This window comes from Hyaena hyaena, unplaced genomic scaffold, assembly GCF_003009895.1.
Source record: "Hyaena hyaena isolate Hyena2069 unplaced genomic scaffold, ASM300989v1 scaffold_219, whole genome shotgun sequence".
Taxonomy (NCBI): domain Eukaryota; kingdom Metazoa; phylum Chordata; class Mammalia; order Carnivora; family Hyaenidae; genus Hyaena; species Hyaena hyaena.
In genome coordinates, this window is record NW_024080850.1 from 364,161 (window position 1) to 382,549 (window position 18,389).

The 18,389-nt window shown below is 55.2% G+C and overlaps 1 protein-coding gene across 4 annotated transcripts in view; it reads left to right on the forward strand.

The window, feature by feature from the left end:
• Nucleotides 1-18,389, forward strand: part of ARVCF (ARVCF delta catenin family member) — a 51,933-nt gene that overhangs the window by 16,529 nt on the left and 17,015 nt on the right. For 2 of the 4 annotated variants that reach the window (XM_039242904.1, XM_039242905.1), the window contains exon 3: nucleotides 13,513-13,740. In XM_039242904.1, coding sequence (XP_039098835.1) covers nucleotides 13,531-13,740 — 210 coding nt within the window. In that variant the 5' untranslated portion in view covers nucleotides 13,513-13,530. Of the gene's footprint in view, nucleotides 1-13,512; nucleotides 13,741-17,533; nucleotides 17,582-18,389 lie in introns of those variants that run through there. The other 2 variants (XM_039242906.1, XM_039242908.1) reach the window with 1 other exon arrangement.

The window sequence follows — 18,389 nt, forward strand, 5'->3', positions numbered from 1 at the left end:
AGATCATGACCTGAGCAGAAGTCAGATGCTTAACCAACTGAGCCACCCAGGCACCCCTATTTTGCTCTTCTTGATGTTATTATAACTTAAATCATTTTCTGAATTTCCTTTTTAGTTGTTCATTTGTTAGTGATTTCTGTTTATTGATTTTGTACCCTACAACTTTACTGAACTTGTTTATCACTTCTGAGGGTGTGTGTGTGTGTGTGTGTATGTGTGTGTATAATCTTTAGGGTTTTCTACATCTATGACCATGTTATCTGTAAATAGATCATTTCACTTCTTCCTTTCCAATTTGGATACCTTTTATTTATTTTTCCTGCCTACTGATCTAAGATTTTTAATAGAAGACTTGGACAAAAATGACAAAAGCAGCATCTCTGCCTTACTCTTGCTATTAAGAGAAAAGCTTTAAATCTTTTATCATTGAGTACAATGTAAGCTGTGTTGCATGTACAGTATAATGTGTAGCATACGTAGTATGATGTCACTTTTTATGTATGGCCTTTATCATGTGAAGATAGCTTCTTTCTAGTCCCAGTTTGTTTTGTGTTTATATCATAAAAGAGTGTTGAATTTTGTCTTTTATTCATCAATTGAAATTATCATTTCCCCCCATTATTTTGTTAATATACGGGGTATTATGTTGATTGATTTTCATATGTTAAGCCATCCCCATGCTTGCATTTAGGAATAAATCCTACTTGGTCATGGTGTATAATCCTTCTAATATACTGCTGGATTCATGGGGTGCCTGGGTGGTTCAATCAGTTAAGGATCTGACTCTTGATTTTGGCTGAGGTCATGATCTTATGGTTCATGAGTTCAAGCCCTATGTTGGTCCCTGTGACCAACATATGATTCTGTTTGGGATTATCTCCCTTTCTCTCTGTCCCGTTCCAGCATGTGTGTGCACACATGCTTGCCCCTCCCCAAAATAAATAAACATTTAAATATATATATCCTGCTGAATCCAGTATGCTGGTGTTTTGTTGATTTTTGCATCAATATTCATAAGGGATATTGGTTCATAATTTTTTTAATGTTTATTTTTGAGAGAGAGAGTGGGGAGGCACAGAGAGAAAGGGGGGCAGAGGATATAAAGTGGGCTCTGTGTTGGCATCAGTGAGCCTGATGCAGGTCTCGAACTCATGAACTATGAGATCATGAGCCAAAGTTGGACGCTCAACCGACTGAGCTACCCAGGCATCCTGGTCCATAATTTTCTTTTATGGCTTTGGTATCAGGGTAATTCCAGCCTTGTAGAATGGGTTAGTAAATGTTCCTTTTGTGTCAATTTTGGGGGACAGTTTGAAGAAGACTGATGTTAACTCCTCTTTGAGTATTTAGTAGAATTTACCAGTGAAGCCATCTGGTACCTGGGCCTTTCTTTTTTGAGAGGGTTTTGAATACTGTTTGGTCTCCCTACTAGTTATAAGTCTGCTCAGGTTTTGTTTCTTCATGGTTCAGTATTGGTAGATTGTGTGTTTGGAAGAATTTGTTCATTTAGGTTATGCAATTTGTTGGTGTGTAATTGTTCATAGTACTCTGTTACAATCTTTTTAATTTTAAAATATAAAAGAAGGGGCATACTGAACACAAGAGATTGGCGTTGTTGGGAATTTTATTTTACATTTTTCAAGTTTTTTGGCTTTGTTTTATATTTATTTTTGAGAGACAGGGAGAAACAGAGCACAAGTGGGGGAAGAGCAGAAGGAGAATGAGACAGAATCCGAAATAGGCCCTAGCCTCTGAGTTGTCAGCACAGACCCCCACGTGGGGCTCAAACCCAAGAACTGCAAGATCATGACCGGAGCTGAAGTCAGAAGCTTAACCGACTGAGCCACCCAGGTGCCCCATTTTTCAAGTTTATTTTTAAGCAGCTGAATTTGTAAAATTAAAGTAGCTAAAATGTTCCTTTGTTTTTCTTCTTTTTTTTTTTTCAGTTTCACTGAGTATAATTGACAAACTTGTAAGCTGTTTGAAATGTACATTGTAGAAATTGGATATACAAATACATTGTGTAAGGGTTCCTACCTTCTAGTTAACGAACACATCTGTCATATACTTAACTTTCATGTTCGTGTGGGTACAGGTATCTGTGTGTGTTGTTTGGCGTTTTTTTTTTTGTTCTTGTTGTTTGTGTTGGTTGGACTTTGTGCTTCATGGATTCATGTCTAGTCTCTTTTTCATATCTGATCTCTTACACTCATCAGTCCACAGATGCACAGATATCCTGAGACAGTAAAAATAGTCCCCACAGGCATCTAGCAAAGAACTAGTTCAACCTCTTAGGAGCCCTGGTACCCTGAGGAGTGTGGCCTGGAGCTTCGGCCTGTGGTAGGGTGACCCCCAATTGAAATAGTTAGGCTGGACTTCTCCGGGCAGTCTGGTGAGCTCCCAGTGAACCATATTTATTCCCTCCCAGGGAAGGATGGATCATGTGAATGGCAAATCATGATTCTGAAAATCCAGGAATTTCACTATGAAGTTCCCTTAAGGAATTTCAGAGCTGAGTTAACTTTTTTAAAGATCTTGGTTTAAGGAGGCCAGGCATCTTGTTTAACAAAGCTGTCAGCTATTCCTGGTTGTAAACACAAGAGATGGGCGAGTGGGCAACAGGATGTGCAGCTGACATCTGGGGATGGATGATGTCCAGCCCTGCCAGGATGTGGACAGCCTGGCGGAGAATGTGAACCCAGACTTCAGTGCGCCTGGGAACTGGGAACGTTTGCACAGCCGGCAGGTCAGGCGGGGTGGGCCTGCTTCCCACACTGCAGAGCTGACCTCGGACGTTTAGGAGACTGGGGGAGACATCAGTCTACCAAGAGCAAATCGTACAATGCCAGGAATAGACACATCCACACTTTTCTTAGCTTATTTTCTGGACAGAAAGCCCCCCTTCTGACCATTTTGTGGGTGCCGCTCTACTATTCCTGCCTCGGGAAATTCCTGTTATGTGGACGCTTAGTCCTGGGATCTGTTTTCTACATGTCCTGTCTTCCCTCTCATCAACTCTTTGTCATTTTCTGCTGCTTTGAAAGGACTGCCTTGAGTATGCTCTCTGCTACCTCGCTCTGCAGATTTGCTGCCGTGTCCTGTCTGCTGTTTACTGCCTCTACCCTGGCCTTCTTTAAAATCTCCATGGAGTCATCATTTATGATTAGTCCTTTTCATTATGGTCTGTTCCCAGTTCATCAGTTCAACACTCTTCAACCTTTTAAGGACATGTATCAATTCTTCCCTAATACTTGTGTTAATAAATACGCTGAATGTAATTTAGTGGAAAGCAACTCTTCTCAGGTCCTCCAGAGGCAGTAGGATTTGCCCCAGGGTGCTGGTGTGCTGTAGCCCACTCTGTGCTGGCTGGGTGCTTCTGTCCAGGGTCTGTGGCCTGGCCACCCTTACCTGCCACAGAGAGACTTTGGTGTGGACCAGGGGCTGGGACCATTTGCAGACTGTGGTGTCACAGACTGGCCTGGCTTCAGAGGTCTCGATGGAGGGACAGCAGCCTTGCAGGTGTTCAGGATAGTAACAGGGTCTGCATAGGACGCTGACCCTTAGCATGAGCCACAGTGGCTAAGGAGCACTAGTCCTCCTTTCCCCTCCCCCAGTTAGGACCTGTCAGGACTTTCAGGCTACCCACCAGCCATTTTCCAGTGAGGCAGGTGAGGGAGGCCCCACAGAGCAGCTATAGTGAGCTCAACAGCAGCCTCACCGGGTAGGTGGGCATAGATGTGCCTGTGGGTGCATTGTGCATCCCTGTGTGTGTGTGTGTGTGTGTGTGTGCTTCTGTGGGTGGCTGCTCACACGTGCCTGCAGGGGAGTTTTAGGAGGCTCCCAGACTGTAAGCTGCCTTCTGCAGTATTCCCACCTCCTTTTGGCAGTGGTGGGACACACAGACAAGTCCAGCCCCTAGCAGACTTTCGGTATGTGTTGGTGGGTGGGGGAGCCAGAGGGGACGTGCAAGGCCTAAAGTCTGTGCTGCTGGTGGGGGGGGGAGGGGGGAGGAAGGGGGGAGTGGGAGGTGGGGGGGGTTGGGAGGGGGGAGTGGAGCCCCTTGCCCTTTCCCACTGGGTCATTTGCATATAAAAGGCGGGAGTTTGCTGCTGGCTGGAGGTTGGTGGTGTCTGGACCTGTTGCCATGGGCACCCCCTAGCTTCAGGAGCAGCTGAGCTGGCTCCCAGCCTGGAGAGGGGGTAGCAAGGCTGGTGGCCAGCTGAGTTTCTGGGAGGGATGTTCCTGGGGTCCCCAGGAGAAGCCTGAGCTGGCCAGGGTCACATGCTTGTCGACCCTGGGCAAAAACAAACTAGAGGGAGCCTGGGATCTCCTTCTCCAGGGCATGCTCTGCTCTCTCACCCACACTCACCTCTCACCCATCTAGAACCAGGTGGCCATGGCCAAGGCCATCACCTCAGGTCTCCCTGGAGGGTCTTCCTTGGTGTTTGTTGGTCCCAGGAGCTGTACTGGAAAGGCCCTGCAGAGTCTCCCTGCTAAGGTCCCCAGTGTTCCTGATAAGGGGAGAAATGAGGGGCTAACTTCTGCACACATCTCACTCTTCCCAGGGAACCTCCTTTAGGAGCCTGAGGAGGATCCTGCTCAGCCCCAGGCCCCATCAGCAAGGACAGCGAGAACCTGGGCTGGGCTTTGTTAGGAGCCCCACTCCGTGTAGGCCCCACCATCCCCTCTCTCCCAGGGCTGTGGAGCAAACTGACCTGGTATTGCTGTTGATTGTCCAATGCAGGCACATTGTGACGGGCTAGCAGGAATGTGATGGGGAAAGCAGGCAGGGAGGGAGAGGTGGGGGAATAGGGGGTGCTTGTTGACTCAGAGGACACTGCCGTGTCAGGGTTGGTCCCTTGGCAGCCTCCCTGGGACCCACGTAGAGCTGCTCACAAAAGGATTGATCTCTTCTGGGGCCAGCTCTGCCTCGTGCTGCTGCCCGGGGGCCATGACCCCCCACCCCAGTGGCTTAGTTAGCAAAGCTGCAGTGGGTCAGACTGAGGTTGCTTGGGGAGGGCTGCCCGGGCAGGGCGCCTGGCATGCAGGGGCACTGCCAAGTGCCTGGTCAGCAGCCGGCAGGGTGGCAGGGACCCACAGGCTGGGATGGGATGGGGCGGGGTTCCAGGGCTGGGAGCCTGGTAGGGTGAGCTTCCCTGTCTGTGGGGATGGGGCCCTGACAAGGCAGCCTCCTCACTGGGGTGGGGAGAGGAGTGCCCTGTCACCAGGCCCACCTTGCCCTCAGGGTCTCATCTGTACCCTGGAGCAAACTATGCCACGGCCAGTTTCCCTTTTATCCAAGTCTGTCCTGAGGTTGCTTCTGCAGCAGGTGTGCCCTGTGCCACAGAGCTGGGCCAGCTGCATTCTCCCCAGGGGCCAGCAGGCAAAGATAGGGACCCCCTACAGCAGGGGAAGCCAGGTGAGAGAAGCAAGCACCCGGAGCTGGGGTGGGGCTGGATGCCATGTGCAGCCCCCTCAGCAGACCTGGTGTCAGACTTGACGTCATCCGACCTGTCTGCCCACCAGAGACTTCCTGCGCCAGTCCCCCTCAGTTCCTGAGCCTGATTTCCCATCAGGCGGGAGTCTCCCCACAGCCAGTGCCTTTTCCACTCATCTAGGCAGGACAAGTTCCTTGTCAAAATGGTGGGGAAGACATGGAAAACCCCCCAGGCTAGCAGAGAGCTGTGGGGCTCATCCCAGGGACCCTTCTGTGGGCAGCTGGGGCAGGTGGCACTGGGGCAGAAGGTTTGGTTCCAGCTGCTAGTCACCAGGCTCTCCCACCCTAGCTTCCTTGGCTCTGCAACGCTAGTGGGGGGTAGCTGGGCTGAGGGGCCTTGCCTCACCCCCCAGAGGCTTATTGGCCACAGGCTCCTGGGGGCTGCACCTCCACTGCCCCTCAAAGGGGCTTTGTGCCACCACAAAGAGGCTCTGTCCCTCACAGAGAAGCCTGGGTGTTGCCATGGTGACAGAGGGGGCCAGGAAGAAGGGGGTCCACCGTCTTGGGAGGGGGGGAGGGTGTTCCTGGTGTACACAGGCCAGTAGCCAGTGTGGGTGACTGCTGTATCCGCCTCACTGCAGCCCTCTGCCTGGCTCGACAGCTGCCCCAGCTATACCTTGGTGGGGCTATCAGGACATTTCCTGGACCCCTTGGCCTCCGTAGGGACTGGGCTCCCAGGCTCTGGTGCCAGTCAGGTCTGTGTATGTTTTGGTCCCAGCCTGGCTGTGAGCCTCAGCCCCCTCCTCAGGAATGCCTTGGTCCCTGTGCACACCCCAGAGTGTTGTAGGGTGGCGCTCTGAGCCCGAGTCCTCATCATGCTGCTCTGCTGTCCTTGAGATGGAGTTTGTGTTGAGGAGGATGTGAATGTGAGCCTCTGCTGGAAGGGTTGGGGTAGCCACTCAAGTTCCCTTGGTGGCATTGGTGTTGTAAGCAGCCAAACAGCCAGCTTCCACAGAGTAGGATACCCTGGTACTTGACCATGCTGTTGCCTGCCCCGCCCCCCCATGACCGAAGTGGAGTGGATGGCTGCTGGTGCAAGCAGAGAGGGCAGTGAGACTGCCAGCCCCCACCCTCTCCATTTAGAGCCCCATGGCTCCCCAGCCCTGGGGTGCCCCAGGGCTGGTTATAACAGAGACCCCAGAGGAGGTGGATCCTTGCTGCCCATACCAACACTTGGAACCTGCAGGGCATCACCCTTGGGCTGTGGCCGCAGCTGGAATCTGGGTCAGGTGCAGGATGGACAGCAAGGGGAGTGCCCTGAATCCCAGCCTGGGGCCTGAGGGAGAGCTATCCATCTCCATCCCATGAGTTCTGACAGAGAGACAGCTCTCAGGGAACTGAGGAGACTTGGGGAGTGCCATAGCTGGCATAGGGAGCAAGTATCTGGGACCTGCCCCAGTGGGAATTTCAGGCGATCTCTTTAGGTGCCTCTCATGGCGGCCTCCTGGGCTCAGGCCTCCCACTGAGGATAAGCAGCAACTGGGATACTCACCTGCCTCTCCCTGCACTCCCATCCGGGTGAGGCCTGCCTCTGCCATGTCTAGCCTATAGTCACCCAGTCACTCCTCGCTCCAGGCTCTCAGCTCCCAGACTTCAAGTTCCTTGGGCCCTTACAGGTGTCCCGACCATGATGTGACCCTGAGCTTCCTGCATCAATACTGCCACAGTCTCCTTGTCCTTCTGGACCACGTGCTCAGCAGCCCCCTTGTCCTGGAGCTAAGCAGTGCTGCCTTGGACCTGGCCTGCACTTGGCCTAGGATGCCCCATTGGCACAGGGGAAGAGCACCCCCCTCCCCCCGACTGTTCTCCCGGCACATGAGAGTTGTCCTCCATATGATCATCAGATGGGTGCCCATGTGGACAGCCTATGGGCAGGAGGTCACTAAAGGGCCATCTGTCCAGCCCTCACCCCCACCATGGTGTCTGGTCACTTGCAATAGGGGTGCTTCCTCTGGTAGGGAAATCTAATTTCCAGGCTAAATCCAATTATGGCTCTACCAGCTCCCTGAAAATCCCTCTGCTTCCCTTGGTCTGCAAGGGGCACTGCTCAGGCCCTTAGGGAGCTGAATTCCCAGGCCTCCTTGTTCACTTGCCAGCCTGCTGGGGCAGATGGCTGCTTTTCTGTCTCTTCCTTAACCTTCAACTATAGCAGTAACTTGGCTCCTCCCAGAGCACTGGCAACACTGGTGGGTCCAGAACTTTGCCACCTAGAGGGCCCCAGCGACCTGAAAGGCCTTTCCTTCCAATCTTTTCTCAGGGCACACGCATACTTGATGGTGTCCACATTCATTGCTCTGCATCTTATGTCTCTGGCCACATCCCTTGTTTATAGCCTTTACTCACTTGGAGTTGAGGTTCTGGCTTTTCCTTATTGATTTGCAAGAGTACCTTATGGATGAAGAGTGTCACTTTACTGCTGGATGTTACAAAGACCTGATCCCAAGGTGTTGATTGTCTTTTGGTTGTCTTTATATTTTTTTCTCTCACTTTCTGTTATAGAAAATTGTAAATGCACGAAAGTAGAGGGGCTAGTGTGACACGTCCCCATGTGTCCCTCACCAGGGATGAGGTGTGATGTGATGAAGTCAATGTCTAAAAGCAAATTATTGACTGTCTCTCGTCTGAAACACTCACTGTGTATGTTACTGTAAATAGTGTCACTTTAAAAACCAAAAACAAAAAACCATAACCACAATACGTGGCACTTTGGCAGGGAGGGGGGATATACAGTGATGTTTCGTTTTCACAAAGTCAAGCTGGTTTGTCTTTCCTTGGCAGTTTCTTCCACTGCTTTGAGGTTAAGAATAGCCTTCTCCTGGGGCGCCTGGGTGGCTCAGTTGGTTAAGCATCTGACTTCAGTTCAGCTCATGATCTTAGAGTTTGTGGGTTCGAGCCCCGCGTCGGGCTCTGTGCTGACTGCCAGCTCAGAGCCTGGAGCCTGTTTCAGATTCTGTATCTCCCTCTCTCTCTGACCCTTGCCTACTCACGCTCTCTCTCTCTCTCTCTCTCTCTCAGAAATAAATAAAACATTAAAAAAAAAAATTAAAAGAAAAGAAAAGCCTCCTCCTGCCTAGGCACCCCAGGCCCTACACTGACTTGCGAGCAACACTGTAGTCCTGGGTGGGACAGACAGACATGGACTCTGCCCTGCATGAACCCCACAACCCAGGCTCCAGCCTTGGCTCAGTGCCCATCCTTGTGCGCTGGCCAGAAGCTATCCCTGCAACTTTGGGTACCATCTGAGCATAGGAGGGATTACAGGGAAAAATGGGCTCCCCATGAGGCCTGGCCAGCAGTGTTGGGAATAAGTCTCCATGCTGGCAGTGTTGAGGGTGAAGGACATGATGCCCTCCCAGGCAAAGTGGATTTGACACCACCAGGCCTGGGTTCTGCTTCTGCTTGCACCATTTCCTCCCTATCTATGGGGAGGGGCTAGAGGGCAGAAAGAGGTTCAGCCAGTGGCCAGTCCCCTCTCGCCCCTCTTGGGGGACAGCTGGCAATGTGCCAACAGATGGCCGGCGAGGGATCGGGACTGGTGCCCAGGCCTCCTCCCTGCCTCCCCCTGCCGTCCTGACCCTTAGGAAATTCCTCTAATTCCTCAACCCAGATTGGACTCAGGCCCCATAATTTGATTTTCTGGAGCAGGGTTTGGCTGGACTCCTTATGAGGAGGAATGTCTGGGTCAGCAGGAAGACGTCAAATGTGGGTTTAGGTTTCAGGGGAATGATCAGCATCTCCCCCTAGTTCCTCTAATTGTGCCTTTGCTTTCCTGATGGAGCAAGTGTTGGCCACAGTCATGTCCTGGAGTGCTCAGGGTCTGGGCTCCCTCTACCCAGTAGTGTTTTAGAGCCTTGTTCTTACCCACCTGCCCACCCATTCATCCACGCATCTGATTATCTATCAACCTACCCACTACCTTGTACCCATTCACCTGCCCATCTGAATATTCACCCACCCAACACCTATGTACCATTCACCTGTCCAGCTAGCTGTCCACCCACCACCCTTGTACCCATTCACTAGTCCGTCTATCCACCTACCTATCCAGCCCCCGCCCACTCATCATCTACATACCCATTCACCTGCCCATCTGACTGTCCAGCCACCTCTCCACCACTGCCATCCTTTGACACAACCACCCCTCTCCGTCCACCGCCATCCTCTCACACAACCACCCACTCACCCTCCTATCCACACATCTATTCACTCATTCATCCATTTCCCCTTCTGTCCAGACTCCTGTCCTTCCATCCCTCCATCCACTCAGCAACCCACCCACCTGTGGTCACTCCTGGAGTGTCCAGGTGAGGGCAGGCTTTCCCCAGGTTCACCGCCTTCACTCCTGCCCGGGACAGGTTAGGCTGGCTCTGCAATGCATGCTCATTCCTGTCTTCTTGCTAAGTCAAGCTCCACAGGCGGTTGGGCAAGCCTCCACCAAGGACTGGCAAACCAGCGGTGGGGGTCTGGGTGGGGATTGTGAGGGGTCGGCCTGACAGACAGCGTGGGGCCCTTGCCAGGTGAATAGAAGCTGTGGTGACACTGGCTAGAGAGGAGAACGAGGGTCAGCTGAGACCCTGCAAGTGTGCTGCTTCCCTGCCTGCCCTTGGCCCTCCCAGTCTGATACCCACCCTGCCCCAGGATTGGGCCCTGCCCCAACACCCCTCTGGGGAAATGTTTTTAAAGTCTTATGGTCAATCAGGGCACCTGGGTGGCTCAGTAAGTTTAGTGTCAGACTCTTGGATTCGGCTTAGGTCATGATCTCATAGTTCATGGGTTCGAGTCCCATATCTGGCTGTGTGCTGCCATTGTGGAGCCTGCTTGGGATTCTCTCTCTCTGCCCCGCCTCTGTGCTCACGCAGTCTGTCTCTCTCTCTCAAAATGAGTAAATAAACTAAAAAATATATATTTAAAAAAATCTCATGGTCAATGTTTTTAAATTATTTTTTAATGTTTATTTATTTGGCGGGGGGGAGTCACAGCACGAGTGGAGGAGGGACGGAAAGAGAGGAGAGAGAGAATCCCAGGCAGACTCTACACTGTCAGCACAGAACTAATATGAGACTTGAACTTATGAAACCGTGTGATCACGACCTGAGCCAAGATCAAGAGTCGGACGCTTAACCGACTGAGGTACCCAGGTGTCCCAGTCTCATGGTTGGTTTTAAAGATTCATGTACAATTTGCTTTCCACATCATCACATTTTATTGTTTTAATATAAAAATAGCATTTTGAGTTACCATCAGAAAAGCTGCTCTCTCGCATGCTGGCCTGGCTCACCTGTACCTACGCGTGCTCCTTTGCACAGGCCATGCACCTCGGACCCAGGAAGGCCATGTCAGAGGAGTAGGCTTAGGTCTTTCCTGCTTCCTGGATGTCCCCAGCCAGCAGCATGCCTGTTTGACACCCTAGGGCTGCCCTCAAGGCAGGTGAGGCGGGGACTGTAGGCCCAGCATTCCTGCCCGCAGGCAGAGGGGTACACCCTTGGGCTGGGGCGGAGGGCACAGGCCCCAGACCCAGAGTCTCTGCTCTTTGTGGATGGCTGCAGGGCACTCTTTCTCCAAGCTGGCTGGCATTTGGGGTGTCTCCTGGGAGGCACACAGTCGTTTAGCTCCAGCTGAGAGAACTGGGCAATGAAAAGGTCAGTGTGGGTTTGGCCACCTTCTCACCATAGCCTTATATTTCTGGGTCCTAGCTGGGCGGGGGGTGGGGGGGAACCCAGCCAAAGTAAGTGGATCTCCTTTGCCGGAGCTCCTTGGACCCCAGAGTTGGGACATGCTGGAGGGTCCGGGCCAGGAAAGCTCGAGGCCAGGGCTGCTCCCTCACCTGCTATCCCCAGGGTCTGCAGCCCTAGCCTGGTCCTGCTGGGAGCAGGAAGGGGGAGCCTGAGGCCAGTCAGGAACCTGTGTCTTGGCACAAGGAGGGAGGGAAGTCACCTCCTAGGTATGAGGCCCATAGGTGTCCTGATCATCACCTCCCAGGGTCTTGAGACCCATGCTGCAACCAAGGGCTTAAGTGACCTGGCTCTGCCCACTGTCCCATCTTGTGCTGCCCTCCAGGAAGGAGGACCTCACCATGCCCACCTGGGGCTACCAGGTTCAGTCCATCCATGCACAAGGCCTAGTGCCTAGGTGGCACTGTGCGTGGGGCTGTGCGTGACTGGGACCTGTGCCCGGGCAGCAGTGGATGTACACAGGAGGCTGTGTGTCCACACCCATGGACATGCCATGCGGTTTGTCCCTTATTCCCTCTTGGCCAAAGGACCCAGTCTATACCTCACTCCCCGAATCCCCCCAAGCTCCTCCCCTCCCCCCATGCCGGCCACTGCCTTTCCCAGCTGGCCATGCCAACTTCACTGCCCCTCTGCTAGACCACACTGACAGTTTTATTTCCATGACAGGTGTTAGAGAAATGAAGCTCAGCTTCTGGGACCTATGCTGGCCTCTTGCCTTCAGTGGGCCTTGGTTTCCCCTGCTTCACAGCGGGCTGGGCTCTGTGGTGTCTTTTCACCTCGAGGTACACCCATGCCCCCCCAACCCTGTCCCTGGCTCAGCTGGTACCGGTGGCCAGGCCCAGCACTGACCCCTCTCCTTTCTAGGGTTCTCTTCTTTTTTTTTTTTTTTAAATGTTTTTATTTATTTCTAGGAGAGAAAGAGAGAGACAGCATGAGCAGGGGAGGGTCAGAGAGAGAGGGAGTCACAGACTGAAACAGGCCCCAGGCTCCGAGCTGGCAGTCAGCACAGAGACCGATGCGGGGCTCGAACCCACGAACCGCGAGATCATGACCTAAGCGAAAGTCGGACGCTTAACCGACTAAGCCACCCAGGCGCCCCTCTAGGGTTCTCTTCTTAAAGCTGCTCCACCTGGGCCAGGAAGCAGCAGAGCTGGCCCTGCAGGGGCGCTACCCACTGTGCTGTGTCTCCAAGCTCAGGCCCTGTGTTGTGCAGGGGCACAGGGCCAGCAGAGTCCGCTTTAGCTGGCTGGGCAGGCCGGGCCAGGAGGAGGCCCCGAGCAGGACTGGGCAGCTCACCACAGTGCCTAGTAGTAGGGCCGCATGGCCCTCACCCTCCCTGCTGCCGTGCGCCTGGGTCTGTGCTCCACATGCTTCCCCAGCTTCTTTTTGTTCATGAAAAACAAATATGCCGGGCAGCCAGGGAGCAGGCAGCGAGGAAAGTGCTGGCTTGTTGTTGCAGCTGCCAAGTCCCTGCCGCCTCCACCCACCACCATGGGGCCCTCAGGGACAGCCCTGGGCAGAGGCCCAGGCAGGCCTGACCTTGTCCACAGACTGGGCCTCAGACGCCTGGGCCCCTGCCCTCAACCTCCCTCCAGATCAGGCATGAGGCACATGGGCCGCTTCTGGGTGCAGAATCTCAACCAGGCTATACCCGAGTTTTACTCTGCCATGTGGGTAGATGCCATTCTCATTCCCAGCCAGTGTGGCTGTGAGTGGAGGCCAGACTGCTGGTCTGTAGGCCAGTGTCGTCTCCTCACCTGCCTCAGGATCCGGCCCACCTGGAGGCTGTGGAGAGGCTTCTCTCTCCCTGCCCGCTGGTGTACCAGCTCTGCCACACCAGCTCTGTGGCTATGGATGGATTTCCCAGTTTCTTTGGGCCAGAGCATCTGCCCCAGGGAGGTGAGCTGTGCTGGCCCCCTGAGTTGGGAATGAACTGGCATGTGCTCTGGGCAGCAGAGAGCCTGGGAGGTCTGAGAGGTGGTCACGCCAGCTTTTCCTACCCTTCCCTTCCCAGAGGGCCTGGGACACCCAGAGCCTCAGGTTCTGCTGAACCTGGCAGGAAGCAGGGGCTCCAGGCTAAGAGCCCCACACTCTGCAGGGAGGGAGCCTGCTGCTTCCGGCCAGCCTCGGATTAATGGCTTTTAATTTAGAATTTAATCAATGCAGCTTCTCTCTGGAGGGCTGGATGCTACAATCTATGTGTGCAGTGGGCAGGGGGCCTGTGATGGCCTCTCCAGATTTCCACCCCAGCCCTACCCTGACCTTGCTCTGCTTTGCCTGCAGCCTGCCGGCATCCTGGTCATGGAGGACTGCAACGTGCACTCGGCTGCCAGCATCCTGGCCTCGGTGAAGGAGCAGGAGGCCCGCTTTGAGAGACTGACACGAGCTCTGGAACAGGAGAGGCGCCATGTTGCCTTGCAGTTGGAGCGCGCCCAGCAGCCTGGTGTGGGCAGTGGTGGTGTGGGCAGTGGGCAGCCCCTGCCGATGGCCTGGCAACAGCTGGTCCTTCAGGTAACTCCCCAGTGAGTCGGGAGGAGTGAAAATGGCCAACTTGGGAAACAATCAGGGGGCCTTGGTGGATCACAAGCCAGCATGAATTGCATGTCTTATTGTAAGACTTCCTGGGATTTGTGAAGAGGGGAGGAAAGTGGAGCCCCAAGGGAGGGGCTGGAAGTCTCAGTTGGGTGTGTAGGACACCAGGTGATGAATGGGCAGGACACAGCCCAATCCTCAGAATGGCACCCTCTCCACTCAAGTGAGTCCTCAGAGCCCAGGTAGCTGGGCAAGGTCTGTTCTGAGCATCTCAGCAGTCACCCTGGTGACACAGGGTTTTGCCAGACCTGGGGTCTCCTTGCCATGGTATTCTCCTTCGTCACATGTATCAGTGAGTCAGCCCTAGGGTAAGGCTCGAGCAAGGTTCCGGGCTCTGCCTGCAGCTCAGAGGGTGACCCGGAATCCTCAATTTCTCCACCAGCCATTGCCCTTAGACTGGGCTCAGGCCCCTACTCAGCCCCAAGATGCATGGAGCCTGGTCTGCCCTGCGGCCAGGCCCTGAGAACTTTGAAGTCAGGAGTCAGATGGCCAGGACTCCTGCCTCTACTACTGTATCCCAGTGCCTGGTCCGCGGGTGGGGCGACAAGAGCACCCGGTTTATGGAGTGGTAGGGCAGAACGAGAAAATGTGGGAGTTTGGTGTGATCTTTCAGTTCGTGTTTTTTTATTTTTCAGTTCATATTATTGGCTGAGATACAAGGCACGGGGTAGGCAGGGCAGAGCTGTCCCAGGAGCCTGGAGAAGGAGGCTCCCTGGGTGAGAGTCCACCCTACAGGCCTTCCACTGTTGCCCCTCCTCACTACCAGCCCCAGAAGCCTGCTGGGCCATGGCCTACTGAGTCTCCAGGTTTTCTCACTGAGTGACCCTATGGAGCCCTCCCAGTAGTGTTCTCAGTTTCCCTGGCTCAGCTCCCTGAGCAGGCGTAGCACCATTGTCTTCCTAAACCTGGCAACCACACCTCCTCACAGTGTGTCCCCCAGTGCATGCTCTGGTCACTGGGCCCCAACTCCAGGGAACCAGGCTGCTGGCATCTTGGGACAGCCTGGACCTCTGTGGCTGGAGAGAAAGGGAGCAACGTATTGGTCTCGATTGGGACTGACCCATTTGGGCTAGCTTTGCCTAACTAAGGCATGCAGGGCTCAGAAGCAGGCTGTGTCAGGTCAGGGGACCTGGCGAGTGATCTTTACCCCCAAGAGCCTTGATGTTCTTGTCTGCCTGTGGCCAATCCACACGCACAACTCAGTGTGGTATATAGTCAGAAGACATGTTTCTAGAGGACCCAGACCCACCAGCAGCCCCCACCATTGGGGAGCTGTCTTTCTAAGCCCCTGGTGCTGAGGTGGCCCACAAAGCCAGTCCACAAGAGGCCAGGCCTGAAGCAGGATGGGTCTAGGTGTGAGAGCTACCCCCACCACCCCCTGGATCTCAGGTGCTCCAAAGGGTGAGGCCTGCACTCCCAGATGTGGTTGGGGAGCAGAGCAGCCCAGCTGGGCCACATGGGGACAGTGGCAGTCAGTGACTTCAAGGCCATCCTTCAGGCGCCAGGCGCTCTATCTAGTTCTCCCAGGCCAGAAAGGGCTTTAGCCTCCAGTCCAGAGGGTTGATGCCCCCACAGAAAGATGTTCCCATAGCCTGGAGCTGCCCTGGCCTCCTGGGAGCTATGAACTAAAGACCTCAGGCCACCACCCCTCCCCATCCACTGCCCTCCCAGCCTGCCCTTGGTTTTCTGTCTCTTGGGAGGAGATGGTTTTCTCAGGGTGAGATCGGAGAGAGCATGTGTTCCCAGGGCTATGGCTGGACTGCCAAGGCTGATGGGGACATTGGGGGAGGTGGGGCCATATCTGCTGGCCAGGCTTGGCAGCCTTGATGCCAAAACTGCTTCCCAGATTTGTCTCAGCAGGAGATGCCTAGTGACCTACCTCCTGAGCCCCAGAGCTGCCTGGAGCTAGTCTTCAGGGTCAGAGCTGGAATCTGTGAAGCTCAGGGCCAGTGGTAAGGCAGCTGGGGCTGAGGGGTTGAGAGGCCAGGGGCTACTGCCATGCTCCCCAGGCTGTGCCACCGTCCTGGCCACCTGCCCTTAATCCTCCAGCAGGAAGAGCTCCACCCCTCCAAATAGCTGGCTGGAGCAGGGCTGGCCGTCACTGGCCGTCACTGGCCTCCACCAGCCCTCACCGGCCTCTCCACATGGGAGAACACCTTTAGTGACCTTGCCAGCCTTGGGTTAGGCCAAGGTGGGTATGCGGCTGGGGCACTAGCAGCTAGTAAAATTTTGGAGAATGCTGAGGCAGCTCAAATGTAAGTTCCGTCCGGGAAGTGATCCAGTCATCCTGCTGCCGCTCCTATCCCAAGTGGCTCCATGGGGGATTGCCATGGATGGAGGATACAGGGGGCCAGTGGTCAGGTCAAATCATCCCTGTGCAGGTGGGAAAACTGAGGCTCAGAGGAGCATGCGGTAGATACCCAGAGTACTTGAACATGCTGGCCGCATGGCCTATGTACATGACATGCCCAGGAAGAAGAGTGGCCCCTGGTGGAGAGGGGGGCTGGGTTTTCTGAGTGGGGACTAGGGAGAAGTGGGAGGGGACAGGAAGCCCAGGCCCTGCCCTCCTCTCTTACCAGACCCATGAACCTCCTTGGGCTTGCCCTTGCTGTTACTCATTTCAGAGCCTAGTGTCCTTATTCATGATACAAGAGTCATTGGCTTGCCTTTGTAGGGTATGACCCAAGAAGACCCCAGCCCAGCCCAGCCTTCTATGTCTGCGTTTCCATCCAGGACAGCCAGACTCCCCAGGGTGTGGCAGTACCTTCACACTAGGCTGGAGTGCACTCTGGTTTGGAGAAGCTTTGATTAACCAGCCACTCTGATACCACTGACCCCCCACCAATTCCCAGTAGATCAAAGGCATGGAGGAGATAGGGTCTGAGGCCAGCTTGGCCTTAGGAGATTTCACCCAGAGTCACCTAACAATTGAGCACCTCCCCCCCAATTTGATCTGCTGTGACATCTGTCATAGGGTGGGGGTCTCTGGGTCTTGATGGGGAGAACCCAAGACAACGTGGATCAGTGCAGGTCCATTTGGCAGGCTCCAACTGAGCTCTGTGGGGACACTTACTTGGGGGCCGATCATGGGGTTTTGGGCAAGGGCCTGGGGCCAGATCTGGAAGTCCTGAGAGGCCTTGCCATGCTGACATCGCTGTAACAGCTGTGTGATCAGCCCTCATTTCACAGCAGCGGGAAACTGGTCTCAGGATGAGCAGCTTGTACTATTGAGGATGGCTGCATTGGCCCCTGCTCTGCCAGAACTGTTTCCCCAACTCTACACGGGGAGGGAGGGGCCCGTGAACCCTTATACTAGAGGCAAAATGAGGCCTGGGAAGCAGGACTTAGCCAAAGTCACTCGGCGGGAAAATGTACCCCCATCGGGGGTGTGGAGAGGAAGGAGGAGCCCAGACCCGCTGCCGCGGAGTTAAGGGCAACATTGACCCAGCCCTGGCTGCCAAGCCACTCTCTGCGCGGGTGGGGGGCGGGACCTCGCTCCGCCCTATCGACCCCCGCCCCACCGGCCCCCGCCCCGCCCCGCCTGGGCGCGGCCGCGCTCCATTGGCTGTTCGCCGTGACCGCCGCCAGATCCGCCCCCGCGGGGAGCGAGTCCGCCGAGCCCGAGCCCGAGCGGCCGAGGCGCCGGAGCCGAACCCGGTTCAGCTGCCGCTGCAGCTGCTGCCGTCGCCGCCGCCGCCGCCCTTACCGACCCGAGCCTTCCCCCACCGAGCCCGGCCCGATGCCCGCCGAACTCAGACAGGTTGGAGGGAACTTGGTTCCAGGCGTGGGGGCACCATCCCGGGGGCCCGGCGGCGGAGGGCGGGGCGCCGGCCTTCCCGGGAGGACCTGCTTTTGTTCCGTGGAGCTGCCGGCCGGAGGCGGCTATTGTCTGTGCCTCGGACCAGCGCGTTCGGCTCGGGGCGGGAGGGGCGGCGGAGTGTGCGCGTTGCCCGGGGGTGTGCAAGGCGCGGGATGGGGCCACGGGGTCTCTGGGGATCGGGTGCGGGGATCCCAGGCGGTGCGACTCCGCGCCACGAAGCGAGGCAGGGATCGGGGTGGGTGCACCCTAAGGCAGCGCCCAGGACAGGTGCCTAGGTCGGGGGTGGTAGGTGAGGGTCTTCCTGAGCAGCCCCTCCATGCAGGAGAGATGCCGAGTCAAGAGAGGGCAGCCGGACTAGGCCTCCTGCTCCCTGGGGAGCTCGGTGGGCTTCCCCTCCCCTTCACACTCCCAGCGCGGGCTCTGACTCTGGGGACCTGAGAAGGAGCTTCCGGAGCTTTAATGGAAGCCCTGTCTGCCGCGGCAGTGCACGTGAGGGGAGGGGTGGAGGAGGGCCCAGCCCACGTGCGGAGGCGGGAGGGGTCTCTGAGGGAAACCCGGTCAGTCAGCCTCCCGGTACCAGGAGGGAGCAGGAGGGAGGCCTGTGGGCAGCCCGCACCTGTACTCAGAGGGTTTGTGGTCCAGTAACAGGCAGGGAAACTGAGGCTGACTGAGGAGCACCTGTCCCAGGGGGTAGATCATTCCTGCCTACCTTTGGCAGCTGGGTTTTTGCTTGCTGTGCATCTCTGGT